The sequence below is a fragment of the Rhyacophila brunnea genome, unplaced genomic scaffold, assembly GCF_057557595.1.
Source record: "Rhyacophila brunnea isolate RB1 unplaced genomic scaffold, BYU_Rbru_1.0 scaffold_14, whole genome shotgun sequence".
In the NCBI taxonomy this organism is placed as follows: Eukaryota; Metazoa; Arthropoda; class Insecta; order Trichoptera; family Rhyacophilidae; genus Rhyacophila; species Rhyacophila brunnea.
Genome location: NW_028232796.1, coordinates 28,745,404 through 28,772,356, shown reverse-complemented (window position 1 = coordinate 28,772,356; position 26,953 = coordinate 28,745,404). Strand labels below are relative to the sequence as shown.

At 34.8% G+C, this 26,953-nt stretch overlaps 1 protein-coding gene across 1 annotated transcript in view; it reads right to left on the bottom strand.

The window, feature by feature from the left end:
- Positions 1–394: 394 nt before the first annotated feature.
- The window catches only part of LOC147075836 (putative monocarboxylate transporter 5), an 85,067-nt gene continuing 58,508 nt past the window's right edge, over positions 395–26,953 (bottom strand). Inside the window, exons 3-8 of the mRNA XM_085942158.1 lie at positions 10,874–10,999; positions 7,273–7,477; positions 5,967–6,152; positions 3,246–4,367; positions 1,777–1,902; positions 395–891 (exon numbers count right to left, since the gene is read on the bottom strand). Coding sequence (XP_085798284.1) covers positions 731–891; positions 1,777–1,902; positions 3,246–4,367; positions 5,967–6,152; positions 7,273–7,477; positions 10,874–10,999 — 1,926 coding nt within the window. The 3' untranslated portion in view covers positions 395–730. The remainder of the gene's footprint in view (positions 892–1,776; positions 1,903–3,245; positions 4,368–5,966; positions 6,153–7,272; positions 7,478–10,873; positions 11,000–26,953) is intronic.

Below are 26,953 nucleotides of genomic sequence, written 5' to 3'. Positions count from 1 at the left end.
TGTTTATTTTTGAGAAAACAAATCTAACAATGAAGTAGTATTCTAAGCTGCATAATTGTTACTTTTGTTTCTCCAAAAATTAGCACTTAGAACCTTGTATGTCTGCACTCGCTATTTTTTTAACCTCAAAAAAGAGCTGAAATTATGTACACTCTATATAAGTAATAATTATTATTATATTATATATCGAGTTTACAATATTTATTACATTTTACATTCTTTATTGTACAAAGCTACATTGCCTATAATATTTTGCATCAATAATATTTGACAGTTGGCAGGCGTGTAATATTTATTACAATTGCGACTTGACACGCAGTGTGGTGAGCTAGTGTCACAGTGTGAGTATTAATTTTCAAACTTGCCATATCTCAAGATATAATTTTTTTCCTCTGTCTCGCTCTGTCCAATTAGCGTGGCGGTCGATGCTTGCATTAAAATCGTTATGCCTGACAGTTCATACCTCAAGATAATTAACTCTTGGAATACGACTTATTACCGAGCATATTTATTCTTTTTTTATCGAATTTAGAGTTGTGTTATGTTGGAATAGCCCTGCTGGAATAAGTGGCAGGATTTTCAAGCTCGTCACAATTATAATATATTGTCTTTTGTCACGTTTACACGGTTAATACTAACCAGCGTCCTATTTCACTTGTTAAATATGTTGTCTCTCCATTTAAAAAAATGTTTCAATGTGCAAAGTATCATACTGACAGTTTCAGCACTTTCAGATGATTGCTGGCTTCTTCTTCAAGGGCACAACTATTCTGGCCTTTTCCCATCTGTTCAGATAATCGAGGGGGTAGCAGAGGAAACCTGAGAATAAGTACAACCCTCCTGCCAAGTAAAATGAAGCATCGTAACTTCCAGTGTAGTCCATGAATAGACCTGAAACAAAACAACATGATATTTATTATTATTCTTAATACACCCACGGCGACCGCGCGGCTTAGGCGTTGGACCATCGCGCCGTGGATCTCAGGTTCGATTCCTGGGTCTGGCAAGTACACATATTGTTTTACAATTTGTTTGTGAGTCAGGGTATGAAGCTAATAAGTTGAAAGCAAGTGGCTGACATTTCTCGTAAAAAACAAAATCTGTTAATACAAACCTCTACCCTGTGGAGGCCCATATGATCCTATTAGGATCGGACATGGTCGAAAAAAAAAAAAAAATCTTAATACTGGGATATCCTAATACAGAGGAACCCCGATCTACCGTTCTCGCATAAATCGTTTTCCCGTATGGATCGTTCATTTTTGAAAGTCCCGCCAAACACCCATAAGAATAATGTTAAATAATCCCGCATTAACCGTTCCCTGATTTATCGTTTTCCTCAATCTCGTCTCTTCCTCGTCTAAATATTATGGTCCCGTCACAAATATTATCCCGATTGACTGTTTTTGTTGAATATTTTTCATTTCGCTTTTATAGAATTGTTTTTATTATGCCTTGTTGGCGCTCAATCTCGCCTGACCGTTCCGTCGCTTTGCTTTATTTGCACTTTGCACAGGCCGCTCAGGCTTGCATCTCGTATTTTTTTTGAAATTTATATAAGTCGCAACTAAAATGCCCCCCATGAAGAAAACTAGAACTCTAACTGAGAAACTTAAAATAATTCAAGACGTCGAAAAAATTTTTTTATAATATATCCCGCATTTATCGTTTTAGAAAAAAAAAATTTTACAAGGAAATTTCAATAATCGATTATCGGTAATGCGTAAATTAAATAATCGTTACATCCAAATAAAAGAAAATACTAAAACAATTTACCTGCAATTGGAGCACCTATGACCACCGCAATACCCTGGAACATCATGAGGAGTCCGAAAGCGTTTGTCAACTTTTCCAATCCCATCAAATCGACAACCATGATTGACCTCAATGACGCTAAACATGCTGTAAAAGAAAATCACACGTGTCAATACCATGTTGCTGTCCGCCATAAGTCGAAATAACCAAGCAAGTATAACTGTTACAATAAGTTAGCCGTCTAAACTGTCAAAACTGTCTATTTCGCTCTAAAAGTTAACACAGCCAAGAGGGATGTTGTTAAAACATACCACTTTTTGACAGTTCATACGGTTAACTTATTCACTTACTGTAACAATTAACCGTCTCAATACATAAATATGGATAAAAACTATCCTTGATAGCCGCTGATAGTCACCGATATCAGCCTTATGTATAGAATAGATGCGCAGGTACCTATCGTTTCCACTCTCTTTAAACAAGGCTTCATTTCATATACCTATGTCTTCAGATTGAGTCTGAACCCAACCTTCAATGGGCGGTGTCTAATAACACACATTTGAAACGTGCGTTTGTATTATTTTCATATTGTATTCTTCAACATATTTTTCCCTTGTTTACTGTAAACCCTCATTTTATAACATTTTTCCAATTGAGCAACCTAATTTCTCAATTTTCATATGGTGTGGTGGAATTTACTTGTCATTTGTCACATCTGCAGCTAAATTAAACATTGCCCAATTTTGTTATATTCAACAAATCTTCCATAAGAAAATGTTTCAATTTTTACATATTATTATCAGTTTGTTTTATCACATATTGGTAAAAAATTTAACTTTTATTTAATATGCTAATATACTGAACATTAGTGTAAAATTCTTGCTCTCGTAACAAGTCTAATCATTTCAAAATCCAATTTACAAAGACCACAATATCATTCAAGAAAAATTTGTAAGCCTTATAATTTTCTTTTTTCAAAGTTCTATTTAAAACAAAAAATTGACAGTTTATGTTATATGCTGTGACCTGAAAAACGTTGTTTTGGATTTAAAAGGTTTCACATACTAAAATAATGAGAAATGAGTTGCCTTCTGGGTGAGGATGTAATAAGATATCTTGAATGTGGAAAATTATGAAATAAACTTGAACACGTGTAAATTAAATTCGCATTGAGGACTTTTTAAGGCCTGACCATCACAAAATAATAAGTCGAGTCCGGTTTCAATGCATTGTATCGCTGTAATACCGATAATTTGTAGCTTAGTATTTCATAATTATTCAAACAGATGTCACAGTGTGCTTAATTTTTTAGATAATGCAAATCAACAGAGAGTCGCAAATAATTTGGGTTTAAAGTCAGATGAGATAACTAGTGAAATTTGTATGTGCGGCCTGTCGATCACGACCTCATAGAGTGAGAAAACTCGCTGAAGGCATAGAACCGATTTATAGATAATGCATAAATAACACCAAAGATATTAGATATTTACCGATTGACAATCCAAAGACGACACAATAGCCAAACTGCGCTGTGACTGAATAACTCATGCCGCTTAACATAGTCGCAATTCCTCCGAGAGTGATGGCGATATTATTTATCCAGAGGGCGTTGACTCCTTTGATAGAGCTTAAAATCCCACAGAGAACCCTTCCGATGGTGTTGGCAATACCGATAGCGCTCACCAGCCAGATCGTACTAGTTTCCGGCATACCGCCGTGCACGGCTCGTTTGGTTATGTAAATAATCGGCACGAAGAAACCCAACATCGAAAAGAACCCACTGACAGCTAGCAACATAAACGTCGGAGATCTCAATAGACTGAAATCTAACATGGTGACTAGAGTTCTTTTAACGGCTTCCGGACAGATGGAACACGAAGTTCCTTGTTCTTCAGCTACGTCCTCGACAGTAGGCAAATGAGTGACAGACATGTGATAGCCGACAGACGTGTGACTTTGGTACTGCGCCAATCTATTCAAGCTACCTCCGAAGAAAATATCTTCTCGGTACATCGGTCGAGAGACTTGAGTTTCTCCGGAGAGTGTTCCTCTTCTGCTTCTGTTGTGTTGTTCTTTAGGATTACGGCTTGTGCCGGTGTTACGTCTTTCGCCATTGTTGCTGTCTTCGTTCAAGTTTACGACGGCAGTTTCGCTTAAAAGTGGTTCTGTATTGTCGTTCTTCATGTGTTCTGATGAATTTTCATCGAGAGTTTCATCTTTTTCTGTCACAGCAACAGTCGAAAATTTGGGAGGCTTAGTGTGTCCGTTTCCGTTGCTCATATGGGATTTGATGACTGCCGAATTTGCAGACGACCTTCTCATTTCCAAGTCGGTTAAACTCTTCTTGAACACCTCCGCAGCGGTGGGGTATCTTTCATTCGGAGCCACTCCCATCCACGTATGCGGAGTCACCTTATTTTGCATTTCAATAGGGAATACAAATCCGGAGTCTGACTTTTGTTGAATCTTCATGAGCAATGTATGTTTATCGAGCAGCTCTTTTGCGGCTTTTTTATTATTTTCTACATCTGTTGATGATCCGGCTAAGACAACTTTTGTAGGCTTTAAGGGTCTGAACAATGATCCGAAGATTATACAACACAGGATCATACCTGAAAATAAAAATAAAACTATATTTTAAAAACTTCTATTATAAATAATAGTACCCACTATTGTTACATTACACAATTTTATTGCAAGTCAAGTTACACCAATTGGTGGAGCAGTGGCAGGGCGCGTCCACCTCTAAAGATGTGGGGGTTCGAAACCCAGATCTGGTGAAATAAAAATGTGTTTCTTGGAAGTGACTTTTTTTACATGATGTGGTAAACAAAATGATTATCTCAATAACCAAAATAAACAACAAAGGCAATGGATATTATCAAATAATTACGTATCAATCCATGTACCAATAAAGTATTTGATTTTCCTTCACCGATATAGTAGAAAACTATTATTTTAGTTTAGATGCAAACCAATAAATTATCGATTTTTAAAAGTATCAGTTTGTATTATTATTGACAGATGGCAATATAAAATTGTATTATAATTACTTGAAATTTTAATAGGTGGCAGTCTTATACTTATATTCCAATTTCAAAGTATTTTATATCCAATACCAATAAATTGTATAATATAGTCTATGTAAGTTCAATACCGCGGAAGAACCATTTGTCAAAATGTTCAGGAGCGACAATAAACCTTGCTATTTTGTCAATAAAAGAGATAAAAAATAAATTTAAATGCAGATTATTGTGTCTTCCTGTTTTATATTAGAAAATATATTTTTACTATCGTATGCGTCTATGCAAATTAATTGCAATAGGATTATTTTGTAAATCAGTTGGACCTTACGCAACATAGCCGCAACTCTCCGTTCTATTGGATCTAGGGATATACGCGGTTTTGCTTGCATCTTTAGTATAGATAATTCATGCGCAGTATTGATTTTAACCGAGTGCAAGTGATCTATTGGTCAATTTCAAAATTTGAATGCACCAATCAATGCAGCTTGTGCCGTTTAACCGAGAGTGCCAAAAATACGTATTTTGAACATATTGGCTCATACGCGGTATTGAACTTACATAGACGATATAATAAATATGCAATCAAGTATGGACTGGCACTGATAATTTATGTGTGAGAATGGAGAGTAATAGCTTCTGTACATGTGCATAGGTTTACTGGCACCAATAGTGTCTAAATTAAACTATCGTGATAATAACTGTTTACATGCAAAAATGCTGATTGTCTCGCCAACCCGGTTCATCAAACATAAGCGAGATGCGTTGTTATAATTGTATGGTGCTATTTGACAGGTCATGTAAATTGGTAAACGACAAAGTGCTCTGCGAGGTGTAGTTTGTATTTTTTTCAACAGGTTTGCCACTGTCGTTCTACTGTGCATGCGCATATGTCATGCAAGTTACAACTATTGTGTGAAAATTCAGAAGCCGCTAAACTTTTTTGATCCATGCATGCTGTCTTGCAACTTGCTCGACAATACGGGTTTACACTTGCATTTTCTTGTTATGGCGGCGATAATATGTATTATCAGCAGTAGGTATATCAAGTGTATAAATGGACTATAAGAGAAAAAGTTCCATTTCTGTCACGTGTGATCATCACACACACATAATTTTTTTTTATTGTAAGGTGCATGCGCTCTTTGTAAACAAGTAAATAAAAATAAATCATGTTAATTTTCATACCAGCAAAGCAGAGAATTGTTTGACGCCAATCGAGGGTGTTCAGCATGACAGTGGCGATGGGAGCAAAGAGGAAAGTACCAACTCCTGAACCGCACATGGAGATTCCCGTCGCTAGAGCTCGCCATCTTTCAAAGTAGAATCCGACTGTGATTACAGCTGGTATGTAAATCATCGACAAACCAATACCTGGAAATTTTAATTAAACGTTAGATGAGATTATAATCTAAAAACCATAAACGCGGCATAGAAGCAAATTATAAAATAAGCAGAGTGTGACTTTCTTTTTTTTAATGACTCACGGACCTAACTCCGAAACATAAAAAAGGTTAGGTCATTAAGCAGTTGGAAACTGACCCATTGTTTCTCACTAAAGTGCATTCAGCTATGAGCCTCATTTTTAGCTTAATGTAAGTAAAATTGCTGCATATGGAGTGAGACCAATCCAAAAAAGACCCAACAAACTACATTACATCCAAAAAAATGCACCATTTGGTGCGATTTACACGCTGGTGGCATCATTGAATCTTATTTCTTCAAAAATGAGGCCGGAACTCGCTGGAGTTACCGGATGATCAATGATTTTTTTTTTTTTGAAAATATGGATGACGTTGATCCGGACCAGATGTAGATTCAATAGCATGGTGGTACGTGTGACTGCAACCATTGACTTATTGAAATCAAAATTTGTGCAATAAGTTGATGTTGAAAAATGGGCCTGTCAATTGGCCTCCAAGGTTATGGTTTATGCTGATAAACCAACAATAATTGACGCCTTGGAAGCCAACATTGTTCGTAATATTCGTGATATACGGCCAGCAGTGCTCGAAAAAGTGGCCCAAAATTGGAAGTCAAGAATGTGCTTAGTCAAGAACAGCCGTGGTGGTTAAATACCTGACATCATTTTGAAATGTTAATACCATGAATTGATCTTTTGAGTAAAAAAAATAATTATTTTTGTTATTTTTTACAATTTCAAGCTCTATCGAGCTTAAAAAAATGCCATTAATTAAAATTGTAGTACATGAGTCCATTTTTTTAACATTACTTTCATAATATTCAGCTTTGTGAAGTAGAAAAAGTTGTCTACAATGTTTTTGAATACAGTTCTGTAATATCTTACACTGACATCTTTTATCAAAAATAAGAAGTAATAAAAATAATAGCTTGCAAGTTTTCTCAATAGGTGACAGTAATATATTGTTTTTAAATACAAACTCTACCTACTTTACAGGAGAGTCAGGAGACTGTTTGTACTCTTATTCTTATTATAATAATTGTAATACTCTAGAAATTAAGACATGCTTACCTCCTAATACACCAAACACTAAATACAGGTACATGACACTATTTGCAAAATAGGATAATGCAAAGGCAATAGAAGCAACTATTGATCCGATAATGGTGACCGTTCTGAAGCCGTAGCGATTGGCGAGAGCGCTCACGAAGGGCCCCGCCAGAAGGTAAAATCCTGACAGCAGTGAGCTCACAAACGCCATCTTGGCTTCTGATACCTGAAACAAATAAAAAATACAATGTATTATTGTTGCCGTAGGTACAATCAACTAGCAGTAACATAGACACTTTACTATTCGATTATTTAGCATTAATCTAAAAAAATTCTGTACATTATTGACTAAATCTAAAAAGTATTTCATAGGTAGACCTACGCATAATTTATTTGACACTGCTATCTACCGATAAATTATCAAAGTAGTAGGTAGTAAGCAGCAACATAATCACCTATTAATAATTAAGTATGGCTACTAAAGTGAAAACTCCGCCCTAACAGAGGCACCTAACGTAAAAATATGAAACTTCAAACTTCAAACAATTTTACATTTTCAAGTGTTTTAATTAATCAATAAAATTTGAATTCATTAAGGGCCGGAGCGCTGTGTGAAGGTTTAAAATTAGGAATTTTGGGTACTTTAACGAGCTTAGCCTAATTATTATTATCAAATTGAGCTTCTATAATAGTAATTAAAAAAAAGTTATGTCAATATTACGTTTGTTGACTATCTTTGTTAATGATGGTGGAAATGAAACAATAATGCTTTATCTCTCTAAAATGTGTCATTTAATACAGCAGTTATGATTAAAAACAATAATGAAGTGGGTGAGTGTGTCAATCATAGCAATAATGAACAATATATAATTATTGACATAAAATAATCATATTATTTTTATCGACTGTTTTAAACAGAATTTTGTTTAGTGAAAAATTTTTTGACATGAAACAAAAGAATTTAATTTTAAATGACCCACTGATTATACCTACAGTCAGAGTCAGATTAAGGCACGGGTCTTTAAGGCTACTATTTTATTAGTCATATTAAATCTATAGTCATGCCATTTCGATTGCAGCACAAAATGTATTTGCAGTAAAACCAATATTATGTTTAGCGTCAATTACATTGAGCTACTTTACGAGCTGTTTGTTGGCGAATTTAATAGCGGGCGATTCAGCTACTACGATTGTGATGATGACACACAAAACTTTCCATTCGCTGAGAAGCCAACAAGCTAGTGACTATTTTGACAGAACGTAGTTCGTTTTTACCGGGAGGTCGCTACTATGCTCTACTGCGCAGACGCAGTAGGCCTACACGCTGGCGTGTAGCGTGTAAAGTTGACTGGCTTTAAACTTTTCTCGGTAGATTGTTTACAATCTGCTTGTTAGCTGTTCGATGATGACACTGGGCAACTTTACAGGCAGATTGTAAATTCGCCAACAAGCAGCTCGTAAAGTAGCTCAATGTAATTGACGCATTACTAATAGCTGCTACTAGCTACTCGATAATTGACAGCTCTCGGTGAACTATAAATTAAGATGGCGACAAAACAATAAGATCTTGCACCTCAATTCTCAATATGTAAAATTGACGTACTCTGTCTCGCTCTACAAGTTAACACAGTCAAGAGAAGGGCTGATGAAAGATAGCAATTTTTGATAGTTCAGACGGTTAACTTATTTACATAATTAACTGCCTGAATACGCAAAGTGATATATTTATCACAATTAGCTCTTTTTGGATGTTAAGTGATATGTTCGAATAGGACTGCTGGGGGGCTTACAGTTATTGTAGTCCTCTGCCTACAAAGTCTTAATCCGACTCTGGCAATAAATGTGGGTTTTCTCGAAAACTCGTGTATGTAGTAAACTAATAGACAAACCATTTATAAAGGTGTAGGAACCTACCTATTATTGTATTTATTCATTGTTGAAACAAATAAAACCTAGTCATTGTATCAAATTAAGATTATGTCCTTAGATTACAATTATTATTTATCATCAATAACAAGTAATTTTGATTACATTGTTTACTATCTGCTCTATTTTATATATAAAAAAAACTCAATTAGTATTGATAGTCAACAAAGCACTCTTCTCTAGTCTTCCAACTTGTTTGTTTGGCTATTTTGCAATAAGAATAACATTTCAAACAACCTTAAAACTTGACACAATACCTAGTAGACTCTCGATTGATTTTCTGACCCAGATTAATAAAACTAATAAATTAATGTTATAATTAACTACAAATGAATGTGTCTATCATAGAGAAAGATAAAATAAGGCCCGTTTCAGACGGGACACCGGTGTCGCGTTCGATATAATATAGGAGGCCTTTGTATTCGAATAAAAGGGCCTTTGTATTATGTTTATGAACGCCCCAGAACTAATGTGTGTCCGGTACACTTTTCCGCCAGCCGTAACATTCTCAAGCCGCCGATACACTCGTTTTTATTACCGCAGCCAGTTTTGTGTTCTAATTTATAATGCGAAATTATGCGTTGACTCATTAGCTTTGGGTCGTTCATAAACATAATACAATGGCCCCTTTATTCAAATACAAAAGCCTCCTATATTATATCGAACGCGACACCGGTGTCCTGTCTGAAACGGGCCTAATATAGTGTAAATACGGTGTATTTATAATACAATGCGGAGTTTAAAAATGGTCACAGACTACATAAATAAACTTATTACATTATTTATATTACTTTATACATTATTAGAACATAGTTTCATTGCACACCCATCGATTGTTAATAGTCAAACAACAATCATTTTATAAAAGTAGTTAATAGTTTGTGATTAATCTGGGTAGAGGGACAATGAATACCCTGCTTATCTACCATACTTTCATATTTTATAACTAGCTCTCGCTAGAGTGGCGGACTTAGAAATGTGCAGGCCTTATTGTTTTTAGACACCTCAAGATGAAAAAATAAAATCAAAGCCGTAATAGTTATTCACATCCTTTAACAAAAAATAATTATTATTGAGGACATTGATGAGTGATGACACATATAAATTAGTAGTTTATTTTTTGTGTATAAGTACGCATCCTGTTTTAGTGGATATGTTATGTGAGAGATATTCATGGGTATTTTATGATTTTGGTATAATTTATTAATTGTATGACATAACTGTTTCGAGGCCCCCTTTCAAATATTTCAAAGAAAATCGCCGCTGCTCTATGTTTAGTTTTCTTCTGGCTCAATAAGTTTTCTGGTTTCTAGTTTTTTTGAAAAGTCTGCAACTTTTATTAGTTATGTATATTTCTTATTATCAGCAGTATGTACCACAATCCATTGTGGCTCTTGGCTACCTCCAGGAACGTCTCCACTAATTTTACACTTCTGTTTATCACAGTCAGGGATAGTCTCTTTGTATACAGTACATTCATCACTGAACTACATTTCTTTTCCAGTATATTGAAGAAGAGACTCTTAGACAGTCGGGCCTTCCACCCTTGAGACATGGCCTGCTAGTATCTACAAGTTAATGTAGGAATAATTTTGATTTACGAGTAATAGACAAAATTTCTGATATCTGTGAATTATTGTTCAAACTAAGATTATCCTAAATAAGCTTTGCAAAAATAATGCTAGATTGCTCTCACCTTGAATGTGTCATTGATGGGTTCTAAGAGAAGTCCGCATGAATATACGATACCATCGACCAACATGTTGCAGAGGAAAGAAGCTGCGACGACAACCCAACCCCACCCCCCATCTGGAGGCACAATCTGAAAATAAAAACAATGAATTATATAACAAAGGTGGTAATTAAGGGGAGTTCAGTGCTACTAGAGACATCTAACGACCCAATTATGAATCACGTAATTAAAAACCAATGATGTAATAATATCTACGTGATATTTTTAATTCAAAAATAAACTTAATTTACAATAAAAAAAACTGTCAATTAATGTCAAATAATTAAGAATGTAAGGGGAATGGTTACAGTTAAATAAATTATTTATTTTCGCTATTTAAGGTGAATGCGCCGCCTACCAAAGACATCTCGCGAAAAAAATACAACGTTTGAAATTTATTGAAAACGTGGCGCGATCTCGTACTTAAGATAAGAGAAGAAGTGGAAACAAAATGAATTTCTTTACAAAGAGAGTATCTTTTTGACGCACAAAAGCATCGGGAAGAGAAAGATGATGATATTATTGACTATTAAACCAAGTATAATAATTTGTATGCGTATATATATGCCACTGGACAGATTGGTCTAAAAATGTCTCCAAATGGTGCATGAACGTGCGTGTTTGATGCGCATTGTCAACTGATAAACAGGTTGTTCGAGCAATATTGTTTTATATTAAATTTATAGTGACATAATTATTCCGTACCTACAGGGTAAAATAAAAAAATACCTACATTATTTTTCTCGATGGCAACCACCAAAGTCATTGCTCTATTTTTATCACGTGACCTCTTGTGAAGCTTTGGCGCGAAACGTTTTCAGGAAAAATGAAAATCATTTTTCAGCATTGTATTACGGCAATAAACAAATTAGGTCGCGACACATTTTCTGAAAATACCTCCCTGTAGTAACAGAACCATATCACATTTTCCGACGACCTTAAAGGTTCTTTTAATAGATGATTAGATTCTCAGTGATTATTGATAATATTTTAAAGAGAATAAAAATTGTCTAGATTTTACAAAATACACAAAGTAATATTATGCACTCGTAAAAAAATAAAAGGTTACATTAACCGACATGTCAAAGTGTTGTTACGATAAAAAAGATATTGATTTTCCACAGATTACAGACCAGCGTTTCCCAAATAGGTCGTTAATGAAAACATTGGCATTCAAACGTTTTATTTTGTCTTGAATATCGACGGAATATTGTTATATTGTATAGTGTTAAAAAAAACTGTGTACCTACTAGCATTGTTTACGTATACAATGAAACATGGTCAAATCAAGAGTAAGTACAGGACGTAACAGAGGTAACCAAGCGAGAAACTAGGAACCAAGGAAAGTGAAAGAAGCTAGGAGAGACCTTTGTCCAACAAAGGATCGACTCTGACCGAAAAGTAGACAGATATACAGAAAGAAGAAATAGACTGATTCGATTCGATATTGGATATAGACGCGCATCCCTCAACCCGAACCTCACCTCACCGCTCCACCGCTACTATTCGACCAAGAAAGTGTCCGAAATTGCATTATTTAGCATATTAAATTTTACTTTGTAGCTTCAGGACCTATAGAATATCGAGATGAAACTATTCTAAATTGGTGCCACCAATATTCCACAATTTGATGCGAAAGTTTTATCAGTATTGGTCAAGTAGTTTTAAAGCATCTATAACTTGGATAAAATTTATAAAAAATAAAAAAATATTTTGTGCTTATCATGAAAATAGTCAAAAACCTGATCACAAAATGCTTGACTTCGAAATCACATACACACACTTTAATTTCATTATTAACATAGGTAGATCCAGGGCTTTTTTTTCCATTTAACGCGGTGGAACGGCGTTCCGGCACCTTTTTTCACGGTTTTATTTCAAAATCAATTAAACGAAAAAATATTTGCGCTTAAGTAATTACAATAATAATTCGTTAAAATGATAAAATAAGGTACAGGTGGAAGCCATTTTGAATGTTGGCGTGTTAGTGTTAGTGAAGTAACCGTATAGTTTAAATAGAAAACATGCGTATGTAACTAGCTTCATACGTATGCTGCGTATTATGATTTTGACAGTTTGACGTTTATCGCATGGCAGCATCTGCGTATATTGTTATTTACGTTTGTTTAGTCAGTTTGCGTTACGATTACGTGTTGTGCAACTATTTTATATATTATTTAGTGCAACCCCAAGTTTAAATATGAAAAAAATTTCCTGTTACTTCTCAACCACCGGCAGCGGCGCCGATTCCGCAAATAAAAAGCTCAAAACAGAAACGATGACAGAAGATATGGAAATATCGGTACATGTAGATGTTCCTGAATCATCTCTAGCTGATCTCGGGGATCAAGGTCGAACTCAAAACGATTGGCCAGACTGCTGGTCATTAGATCAAAAAAACGATTTTTGCTCAAAAAACGAATGGTTGAACGTACACAAAATGAAACTTGGCTGCACAATTTGCAGAAACGTTGGAACTCTTGGAACTGAAACGACAATGGGAATGAAAATATCCAAAGAATGGGCCAATAATGAAATCACGTATTCTGGGAAAGAGAGGAAGCTACAATTGGGGTCACTTCGAAAAAAAATTTTCGATCACAGAGGATCTATTGCACACAAAGCAGCGTTAAAAATCATTTCTGAAGCCAAAAAAAAGCAGATTGAAAATACTTTTTTAAAATCGTTATCTCGCGAAAAAGTAATAACAGCAAACATTTTTCGAACTGCATATAAAGTAGCTAAGGAAAATCAATCATTCAATATGTTTGAAAGTGAAATTAATCTCCAAGAACTAAATGGGATCGAAATGGGTCATATTCTCCATTCCACTAACGCATGTGTTAACATTGTAAATCATATATGTGATGAAATGAGAAAAAATGTTTTCAAAGAAATTGTTCAATCGAAAAATATAATTTCTTTGATAATTGATGAGTCTACCACCATAAGCCAAAAAACCACCCTCATTGTGTATGTTCGATGCTGTGTCGAAAGTTTTGGAATGAATTCACCAATTAATTTGTTTTTGGATTTGATTAAACTTAAAGACGTAACGGCAAAAGGAATATTTGAATCATTACTCCAATCTCTTGATTTATATGGGATGACAGAAGAATATTTAAGAAAATATTTAGTTTCGGTTGCATGCGACGGCGCTGCTGTGATGTTAGGTTCTAAAAATGGAGTGAAAAAATTGCTGACAGAAAAATTTCCTTCAATTATAGTTTGGCATTGTACTAATCACAGATTAGAATTATCAGTAAGTGATGTTGTAAAAAAAATTTCAGGGATCAATAGATTCAAATCATTTATTGATAAACTTTAATGTTTTATACCACGCGTCGCCGAAAAATAATAGAGAGTTGCATTTATGTGCAGAATCACTAGGCGTTGAGGTACTGAAAATCGGAAGAGTTTTAAGTACCCGATGGGTGGCATCTAGTTTTCGTTCAGTTTCGGCTGTGTGGAATAATTATGAATCCCTTGTGCGTCATTTTGAAGAAGCGATGAATGACCCTACAAGAGATAAAAATGACAAGTGTACTTACAGTGGCTTAAAGAACAAAATAACATCAACAGCATTTTTATTGGATCTAGCATTGATGTGCGACGCTCTCCAAGAATTGTCGGAACTTAGTTTGGACCTACAAAATCGCAATGTGAACCTTTACATTGCAAATCGAAAAATAAATGAACTCGTTCAAGTTTTTGAAGAAAGAAAACAGAATTTTGGACCCTATTATAAATGTGCTGCAGCTGCTATAAGCAATCTGCATTTTCGTGGAGTTTTACTTCACGAAAAAGTTTCTAAAAATGATCCTCCTATTGATCCGAAAATATTTTATTCCACGTTGAAAACGTCAATTGAAAAAAGGCTGCTAGATAATAAAGATGTTGAGTTTGCACTTTGGGCTCGCGTACTTGACCAAAAATATTGGCCTGAAGACATTGATAATCGGTTGACATTTGGAGAGATGGAAATTAGAAACATTTCGATCAGGCTACAACTAGATGAACGAGAAATGATTCGTGGATTTCGCGAATACATTCTCGAAAAGACATATTCTGAAAAACTCTTGCGTTTGGTATATGCTCTGAATTCTATTCCCATTTCTTCAAGTGAATGTGAACGGGGGTTTTCGCAAATGAATCTTATTATTACCCCAACAAGAGCTTCGTTAAACAGTAAAACAGTTTCGGCACTCTTGTTCATCAAACTCGTGGGACCACCCTTGACACTTTTCGATCCTTCAAAATATGTTGATAGGTGGTTACTTAAAGGAAGACATTCGGCCTTAGACTCTAACACTAAGAAAAGGAATCGAGATGATGTATCAGACGAGAATTGGAAAAAACTTTGGAAATCACTCTAAACTTTTATTCAAGTTCATAAATAAATACATTACATATGTATTTACAATTATATTTTAAAGTTAGTCTTATTTAGTCTTATTTGTACAATATATTTCAAATATAATGTATGTATTTTATTGTTTCTGTAGCTTTGTTTTGACTAAAATAAAAAATTATCGTAAAAATCAACCTTTTTTTGTTCGCTTCGTGGCATAGCTCCTTTAAATTTCATTTAAGTGACATTTGAATATAATTTTATTTAGTAAAAAGCTTGACATGAAGTGAGTTCCGGCACCTTTTTTTTTTTAAAAAAAAGCCCTGGGTAGATCCAATGACAAAATTTAAAGTAGGTAATTGGCTATTTGCATCAAGTCCAAACAGATACTCGTTGACCAAAATATCATTGAAAAAACTGTCGATTGGTAAAACTAGTACGCTCGGAGACATGAGTAGGGGTTGCGATACAGTTATTCCTATAACCGGGATCCCTGTATATATCGATACCGAAATTCCGGTTTTAAAAATCCAAAATACCGGTATATTAGGTATTAGAAAACCAGAGAAACTATATCTAAATTGACTGAATCATCCGACAACAGTGTAATAATAACATATTTTTTATGAGGAAAACTACTTTCTACTTTGGTTTTGGATGGAATAAATTTTATTGATTTAAAAAAGATCTTGACTTTCGCAAAAGTTAAAAAAGCTCCTTCTCTACTTTCGGCGGTTTCTTAACCCAAGGCACACTGATTACTATAAAACTGATTAATTCAAATAAATCTTTTAAATATTTCCTATAGGTATTGAATTATTCTATTATTAATTTATATTTTAAGTTAACTTTATGTATCAGTGGAATCAAGAAAACATGTCAAATATAGTTTTTTGGGTTTTTTAGCCTTTTTTATACAGGATAGAAGTAAATGATAAAAGAAAGATATACTAAAACTGGAGCTAAATATAATACTCTTAAAGATATTTAGAAGATGGAGGGCTATTATATGTTTTTAGTGTCTCAAATACCCCATACCTACCAAACTGATCAACTTTTGACAAATTTAAGTAAAATAGATTTTATAAATCAAATAATTCTTAATAAAATATATCGCACTCAATATAACTAATATCATAAAATGATAGCTAGAGCCATTATTAAGGCTATACTTCAGCTGAGGCATGGTCTAAAAAGATCTGACTACGCGATGCGAGGATTGTGCAAATGACGCGAGCCGAAGGAAATATAATTTGTCTTTTATTTTATTTTGTTAACTGTCAATTCATGGTGGAACTGCATTGTATTGTTGTTTTATTTAATAAAACGCAATTTTTTTGTAGTACTTATTCCACTTTTAATCAAGAGATTAGGACCGGCTTCGTCCGCCTCAGAGGGACATTTTCAACTGAATACATTTTTTTAAAACAATATTTATCAAACAAAATCCAAAGCGATAGAAATAATATAACAATAGGTACATAAATAATTAATAATTTATCTAATGCCCCTGACGTAGTATGAAATATTAATGTCCAACCTCATTAGTTTTAAGTTAATCTGTTATTGGGAAGGTATTATTGGACGGATAATTATTTATGTACCTATTGTTGTATTATTTCTATCGCTTTGGATTTTGTTTGATAAATATTTTTTTTAAAAAAATGTATTCAGTTGAAAATGTCCCTCTGAGGCGGACGAAGCCGGTGCTAATCTCTTGATTAAAAGTGGAATAAGTACTACAAAAAATTGCGTTTTATTAAATAAGACAACAATATAATTTGTCATAAAAATTCAATATTCGTCCATTTAATGTTATGTTTATTGTTCTATTACTAATAATAATGTATTCATTGACATGTTTTCTGTTTCAAGTAAATGGGTAAACGTTTTTTAGTCATCTTTACACGATTTAAGAATTAATTCCCCCGTCGCCATCACAAAATAAATTGACGTGTTCACAGTTCGACTTTTACTCTTCGATTGCCAGCCAGTCCGAAATTTCGTCGCACCTATTTTTCTATAATCTAAGGTCGCACCAATAGTTGAAGATTATTTGCCGTTTCACCGAAGTACCATTTTGCTGATGGTATTTTGTGATTCCGGTGTTGAAAGGATTGGCCGGCTGTTGGTCTGCCGTTTCCAGGGACGCTTAATTGCGGTGAGTATGTTTTTGGTTAGGTACAGTGGCAATCTTCGTGGAGGCTCCTTTTATGTCCTCCATTCATCGACCTTACCGCTGCATATGACACGGTAAATCATAAAAAGTTATTGAGAAAACGTTATGAACTTACCGGCGATCTCAACTTAACGACGCTCATAGGGACATTTCTGCAAAATAGACGTTTTTTCGTAACATTACATGGTAAAAATAGCCGATGGCGATCCTAAAAAAACGGCCTGCTTCAAGGAAGTGTGCTGGCTCCAGCCCTATATAATATTTATACAAACGACCAGCCAACACCATCGAGTACAAGGCAGTTTATTTACGCGGATGATACGGCCGTAGCAGCTCAAGGCAAGACTTTCGAAGATGTTGAAAATTAACTATCCGTCACGCTGGAGAAACTCTCAGTGTACTACGAGAGCAACCACCTCAAACCGAACCCACTGAAAACACAAGTATGTGCATTTCATCTTCGGAACAAAGAGGCCAAAAGAGAACTACGTGTTACGTGGAGAGGCGATAAACTCGACCACTGCCCAACGCCGAGATACCTGGGTGTACTCCTCGACCGCACACTGACGTTCAAGCAACACTGCATTACTACAAAACTCAAAGTGTGCGCGAGGAACAATATTATAAAGAAACTAACCGGGTCATCTTGGGGAGCGCAACCACATACCCTGCGCACGTCTGCCTTAAGCCTATGCTTCTCAGCCGCAGAATATGCAGCACCAGTATGGAGCGCATCTGTGCATGCCAAACATGTTGATGTATCAATCAACGAAACAGGTCGCATCATATCGGGATGCCTGCGACCGACCCTCGTTGATAAAATATACCCCATGATAGGCATAGCTCCTCCCGATATACGAAGAGAAGTAGCGGCGAATGTTGAAAGAAGGAAGCAGACGCATGATCCCAGACACCCACTCCATGGACATCAAGCAGAGACCTCAAGCTCAAGTCCAGAAAAAAGCTTCCTTAAAAGGACAACGGAAGTGGATTGCCTCCCAGAAGAAAGTCGTATCCAGAAATGGAAAGAAAGACTCTGCAATCCTTGGATAGAGCCAACAGAGGAACCCGGGACACGAACTTCCCTTCAATGTCTGGAAGGCACTGAACAGACTAAGAGTCGGTGTCACAAGGTGCAAGACAAACCTCAAGAAGTGGGGTGTCTTAACCGGCGAGGATGTCTCATGCGAGTGTGGGGAGGTGCAGGATGCGAAGCATATGTTGGTTTGCCCTCGAATTGGGATTGAGTGTGTTGAGGAAGACCTGTTGAAGGCCAATGACAGGGCGGTCTCCGCTGCAACGTTTTGGAAAGGAGCGGTGTGATCCCGGACACGATAAGTAAAGTACCGAAGTACCGTCTTAACAGAATTTTCTTTGATTTTGCAGAAAATTTGACATTTTTTTGATCTACTTATACAATAAATACCGAAATACCGGTATTATAATCCCCTAGACATGAGTATGGTTTCTTGGAAATCAATTAATTGTGATGTTAACTCGATCGGGGGCTTAATTAATTGGCCAATCATTTCATCTCGGCATCCGACTTCGTTACGTCGTATTCTTTTTTGCGAACCGCAATACAAATAGCATTGACGAGTTATTTTGATGTCTGCGGCGATTATTACTATTTATTATTTAAATTAGAGTGCAATGGCATTTGTGGACATTTTTGGCATTTGGGGCATGCCTGTTATAAGAAGAGATGCATCCAGAATAAATTTAGATCCCTTTCATTTTAAAAAGTACGAAATCAGTATGTAGCGGTGTTGCCTTTGTTAAACCATTGGCATCCAATTTTATGTTATTATATGCATATTTGCACAGGTGGTTACAACTTCCAATATAATTCATGTGTATTTAAAGCTATCGATCTATACACAATACTTGTTGAAAAAAATCTATAATTATACATATGTGATTGAATATAAGAGATTTTTTTAAATAATCTATTTATTAATTATTTTAATAATGTGTTATACGCATGGCCCCCACAAGGGGGGGGCTGACAGGGCTCCAGCCTGGGGGCCCAGGCTCAGGAGGGGCCCGGCGAGGCCAATCGACCAGATAAGTGAGATAAACACAGCACAAATTTGCTTTAATAGTAAAAAAAAGTCGCCTACGGCGCTATTTTCCTTCAATAATGTTATTACTTAAAATTGTATGGTTGTACGATAAAATTTTTAATTGTGTATCGACACTCGACACTCCTTAATTCAAATGGATGTATTAAAATATACAACAAAAAACACTAAATATACACATTAATTTTATCGCGTACACCATTTGGTAAATGCTACTGTAGAGCATCTCACTGCCTTTATCTTTAGAGATAGGTACGGGTTCCGGCCAAAGATCCTAGCATGGGGGCCCGGTTCAGGATGTGGGGGCCATGGTTATACGCATGTATTTTAGGCTTGCGAATTAGCGCCTATCGTTTTGTATAAACAGCCCCAGACACCTTGAGGTCACATGACATAAAGTCCATACAGAAAAAATGGTAGTGTTCGTTTATATGGAATACAGCGGAAAACGCATTTTGAAAATAGCCGATAAACTAGATTATTTGTTAGGTTAACCTAACCAAACCAAACCTAACCTAACCTAACCCAACCTAACCTAACCTAAACTAACCCAAACTAACAAATAATCCAGTTTATCGGCTATTTTCAAAATACGTTTTCCGCTGTATTGCGTATAACCGAACAGTACCGAAAAAAATTATCACATTTATTTTCACGGGAAATAATTAGTGAAATTTGTTAAAGACAGATGTCGTACTGTGGCTATAACAGACGTACTGTAATCTGATTATTTTATTTATAATATATCCCTACTTTTCTGTATATACGACAGATGTCGTTGGCAAATTAAACAGTTAAATAATTTTATTCGATAAAGTGATTTAATATGCAATTAAAAAATATTTTTCTTAAGAAGGTAGACTTTAAATAATCGCCTAGTATGAAGTCTTCGCCACTGATATATACGTAGGTAGCCATTTTATAATATAGTCATTCTATGACTATAATCGAATCCTAGGCGATCTCGGGTCGGGCTGATTGTTCGGGCCATATTTGTATTATTCACCTTGCACATTTCAGCGTCTTCAGACATTTGACCTAAATTTCTAGTGATTACTTCTTCCCCCGCATTGCGACAGTAGGGAATTTAATCATCGATTTCAAATTAAGATGATATATTAACAACTCTTAGATAATTGATACCTTTTAACTGACGAATTAAATAAATTGAACATTGGAAATTAAGCAAAAGGTACCTAAGTACATATTGTTCCGTTCAGAATCAGATTTGACATAATTTTTTCAACCTACCAATCGAAATTATCCCTACCAGAATCAGACTTAAGGCGAAGTCTTCACTGAGCCTTTTTTAAAGAGGCACCTAGCGGAAAAATACGAAGCTTGCAATTTGAGACATTTTTTTGATAATTTACAATTTCAACTGTTTTAATGAATAAATATGTATCTGAAAACATTAAAAATAAAAATATTTTTTATTTTAAGTCAAAGACAAACTAACAATTGTAAAAAATGTAATAAAATGTGAATTTGTTCTATCGGTCCGCACCCTATTATTACATATATTTTATGGTCATATTTATTATTAAAATTTAGTTTATTAAGTTTTCTAGGCATCACTTAAGCGTTTTTGAAAAATTCATAGTTTTAATATTTTTTATATCTATTTTAAAAAACATCGATTTTTATAAAAAATATAAATGTGTATAACTTGAAATCCTTTTTATTTATATTAATATAAATATTTTATTTATTTATTTATTTATATTATTAAATAAAAAGGAAAAGTTATTAGTTTTCCGTAACTTTTGAAATTTGAAAAAGTTAGAAAAAATTTGAAAATAAAAAAGATCAGATTTCGAAATAAGATTCGAGAGAAACATCTAAAGCACTCAGTGATAAAATAATTTAAAAAAAAAAGCCTCTTAATGTCCCTACGCGGTACTAAATTTTGATGTGACATAGGTAAGCACACATGGAGGGGGGGGAGGTATTACCTCTTCATATTATTCGTCACAAAGACAAGCACACACGGAGGGGGGGAGGTATTACCTCTTCATATTATTCGTCACAAAGACAAGACAACGTGGACGACACAAATGAACATGTTCCTAATAATAATTATCATTACCGTTAAACAGCTCGATAACCACGTCTTGTCGATGCGACAGCTTTCAATAACTCGCACACGTTACTACACTAAAAGTACAGAGTGTCTGGGTATGGCAAATGTACATGATAATAGACGGCTTAGAAACTATGAGTTGTAGGCGGCACAATCAGTGGCACCTGCTAGATTTTTTTAACCCCACTCTCATGGACCCTCCCCACCCTAATCCATTTGCCTCTGTACGCGCTTAACGTGACGTACCTACAAGGAACTCAGAAATAATAGTAACTGAAATACCTAACGGGTGTGGAGTAACAGGCAACCGATCTCGAGTGTGGAAGAATATGAGATAAACTTAAACACGTATCAAGAATACGTTTGTCCTTCGTTCTGACAACTGCTCTCAGTTTATGCACTGACGCTCACTCAATATTGGCATATTTGAAGGTACACACTACTGCACGTCTATAATAATATGTGGATTCATTTTCGTGAGATACTCACACATTCAAAACCCTGCGTCAAAATCTAGTGTATTAAAGTATATTATAGCCTCGTGTCCGGAAATTTGTACGTATGCAGTTTGCCGTATCACACTTCACCGTGAATGTTGTATCGGAAATATACGGTCGTATATTAAAAACCGTCCAACCTCTTTGGGTCTTTACTGAGATAACATTCATGTCTGGTCTTGTTCGTTCGGTTCTTGTCGGTTTACAGGAAGACAGCGGCAAAAAAATGAATATAGCCGATATGCTGGATTATTTTGTTAGGATAGGTTTTAGATTAGGTTTTCATTCTTGAATTTTGCCGAAATCAGCTATGAAAATGCTCCACGAACAACGCGTATTTTTTCATTCCGGTGCTATAGAGATGACTGTGAACACTGTGAACTGAACTCACGGTGAACTGTGCTACGACGAATTTACATATAATCAGTGGCGGCTCGACGACTTTTAAGGTGGTGGGGTTTATCCATTAATTATTAACTATACATACCTACCTATTTTCTGTATATATATATGATTTTAATGATGAAAATAAGTAATGTTTCAGAATAAATAATATGATTATCTGAGCCGTTACCTAATCACACCTAAAAAGCGTGCTTAAAAATATTAGCTTAATTAATAATAATAATTATGACAGACTTACCATTATCAGTTTTGAACAATGACATACAGTGAGCGATTTTACTCACCTAGGGGTCATTTGATTCGCTCCCCAGTATGATAAAATAAATGAAATAATTATTTTAATCATGTAATTATGTAGGTATATTATGACAATGATAAAAATAACTGACGTGTATTTTTGATACGACAACGATGTGGGGATGGTCCCCAAGAGCCCTTAAGGTAGAGCCGCCCCTGCATGTAATCATATACCCTATCGGAATTCTATTTATTAATCTGTTCTGTGGTGACGTACGTTCAGTGGTTTATGCCAGGAAATGTCTCGGGTGTTGTTATTATTTTTTAGCATTATTATGTATTAACATAACTAATAATAATATTAGTAATATAATGCGTCAGCTCGAAGTGTGTACCGTACCCAATGTATCAATAAAATTCAAACTCTGATTTTTTGCTTCCCCTGTAAATTTGCAAAATGAACGTCACGTGGAACTAGGTCAACGATATGGTTTTAAATTCGCAAAAAAATTTCCTTTTCTGATTGTCTTAGAGAGATAATAATTACCGCTCTGATAAATGTATTATTGGAACTACAAAAAAGATTTTTTAAATATAACCTACTTTCACCTGTGGCCATTGACCTTTTGCTAAAAAACATTTATTATTTATTACCTATGGTCGTTTCTAAAATCTGATTCAAAGACCCGTATCGTTCTACAATCGATATAAATCGACATCAACTGAGGTTAATAATAATATTTCATTAACCGTTATCCGCATAGTAATTTTATTTTAAATTAAATTATTTACAGAAAAGGTATGTTACATTTTTGTAAGTTAAACGGTTTTACCACAGTTTGAGAAAGAACTGCTGTTTACACAATTTTACAGGAGAGCAAAAACAAAGTTTTGAAATCAGTCTGACAAGAGTTACTTTATAAGATATTTTGAAGTATTTTATATCAAAATAAGCATTTATTAAAAAAAATATATAAGTTTTATTTATCTTGCATTTTAAGCAGTGATACCAAATACAACCCCTCGCGAAGAGACGTCGCCGATCCCATAACAGGAACCTTGCATAAAAGAACGCCTACCATCCCGTAAAATGACTACCCCTGCAAATGTTCGCAACCTCTGTAAATACTAAATAATATTATAACTAAAATAACATTTCACAAACGATCTTGCGAGAGATGAATTTCGAAGACCGGCAGTCACAAATTAAATTACCCGACACCGAGGGTATTTATTGCCCTTCGGCCCAAGCAAAATATTACCGTTTGATTTCTAAAAAGTTGAAATGTCTACCCCTCTCCCCACACCTTACAAGGGGGTAGACATGTTGAAAATAATTCTGCAGTACAGAATCGCCCGCGAAGATAGGAGATGCGTCTCCCGCACTCCCCTGCCCTGCCCGTTGCCTAGTAACAAGTAAACTCCACCGTGAAATCAACCCCTAAAATAACGTCAGTGTCGTGCCTAATGTAAGATCCCTTTAAATGAACCCAATGTAATAAGACCAATGCTTGTCCATACCCAATTGCAATAAAACATAGTTCTGCGCGGAATTATAAAATAAACTTCTTTGTTATACTAAATCGTTATAATGTCCCTCACTCCCCAAACATCAAAAATGCCCGAATGAAGGACTTTACACACCCACGTGAGTTCTATAAAGGTATTAGCAGATATATCAGCTTTTTGCCGTATTAACTTTTTTCACCTTTGGTCAGATGCAGATATCTTTTAACGTTACATTGTGACCAATATAGTTACAGCTCTAATATTTTGCCACATCAAAGAATGTACAATTTGGAACATATGGAAGAAACCTAAAAAAGTGTAAAAACATCAGTTATACCGTCTGCCATCACAATACCGATCTAACTGTCTTCTAGTTTTTTCGACTTGTGTTCTTAAACACGTAAACTAAAACAAACAAACAATCATGTTTGATTATGTGGATCATCATCAGTATATTTCAATACCCTGCTAGGCGAAAACTTTCCAAGTCTAATCTACTCTTCTAGTTTCCTTTCTGTTCTTCACCGTACCTTAATATTTCGTCAATCCAGCATATCTTGGAGCGGCTTTCCGTTTGTCTATATGCCTTCAGATAGAGTTGCCACTTCATAACTTTGCACTCCTACTCTAGGATAAAAATGGTACGTAATATTCTAAAAATATATTTTTAAATATTTTATTATCTATTTATTACTGCATAATATACTAATACAAGTGAATATAATTTGTTCTAATTTTATCCGATGTAATCAGGCAAGGAGGCGTATCAATGTAGTAAAAAGTGCAAAGTTATAATAAAACGTATACTCTGCCACTGGATCATCAAATTAATCCTGCGACTAGCCTAATCTGTATACGATCTATGTTTTCATCTCCATCTACATTCAAGGGTTTTGGTAAACTACCATTTAGGTACATCGTATTTTCTTTATACACCCACGATGATCGAGAGGCTAACGTGTCGGCTTATAGTGTTTTGGGTCTCATGTTCGAATCCTGGGTCTGGCAAATACATGACGTATTGTTTTTCAATTTGTATTTGAGTCAGAGTAAGGTTGAACAAGTGGCTAACATCCATTTCTCACGAAAACAAAAATCTACTAATACAAACCTCCACTCTGTGGAGCCCATGTGATGTTATTAGGATGGGACATGGTATTTATATATTCTTTAGCAAATTACAATCTCAACTTCGTTACTTAATTTCCATTTGAAAACAGACGTCAATGATTTCAAGATAACATAATGGAATTACAAGGTTTCTCTTAACTAAAGCTGTTAGTGTAACCTGGCAGTGGCGAAGGGTGGACGTAGGCCGTTAAGATCCGACGTAAATAGTGCATACTAAACTTTGTCAGTCAAACATATTTGTTTTCATTGAACTAAGACTACAATGTGTAGATAGTGTTTGATAGTTTCTAAAATTTAATTAAACACTGCCTAATCCAAGCCATAGTAGATAATAGTCGAAAAATATTCGTTTATCTATAAAATATCTAAAATTATGCCATTAAACCATACATAATCTTAGATATTTTATAGACAGAAGAATATTTTTTATAATGTTTTGGCTTGGCAGGGCTTAATGAATTAAAAAAAACTAAGCGACACAATCTGTAATATTGTGCATTCTTAATTCAACGAAAACAAATAAGTATGACTGAAGAAGTGTACTTACACTATTTTTATCGGATCACCCACAGCATACTTAAACTATTATGGCTTGGTTTAGGCAGAGTTTAATTGAATTTTAAAAACTAACCAGCACAATCTGCAAATTGTATTCTTAGTTCAATGAAAACAAATAAGTACCACTTACAAAGTTTAGTGTGCAATGTTTATGTCGAATCTTAACAGCCTACCTACACCCCTCGCCACTGGTACCTGGTAATGCTCAGAACATCTGCTGGACTAACATTAAGGTCTTTAGGCAAAGGCTCTTCACTTCATAGTCACTTGCGCAACAAGATCAATGTCAAAAGGATTTCGATTTCCAACCGAATATGCATGTCCCATTTTTCACCACCAACAAAAACCCTCCGTTGTTGGTGGTAGTGTCCTTATAAGTGGATCAGTGTCCTTAATACTTCATGTCCTTTACTTGACCATGCCGTGAATTGAGTTATTTTTAATTATGATAATGTCACAAAAATAACAACCTTCATTTTATAATAATATTTACAACATGCTATACACGTCCTTTAATGTTTAATACTACATACCTAATATTAAAAATACATTATGAATAAAATTACGATTAATATTGATTAAGTACCTACGTATAATTCCTCAATGTTTTTAATAACATCAAATTAATAAAATTTATATAATATACAATTTCAATAAATACATATTAATAATATTTCATTAAAAATGAATAGAAGAAAATAATATCGGTAACTAAGCTGGTAATGAAATGGTAATACATTAAACTATCTGTTATGTGGTTTATATCACGTACCTTGAAAATTCAATGCCGAAAATATTATGTAAGTATGTATATAATTTCTATTTATATCTAAATTCTTGTTTTTGTATAACGTTAGTATGATTTTATACACAACAAGTAAGTAGTTACATTGAGAATAATCTAAAGTTATGTTTAAAACAAACATAATATTATAGTGTTTGCATAGCGCAAACGAACGGTTTCTGATGGTAAACATTTATTTGTCCTTGCGAATAAATTTTCTGTCAAC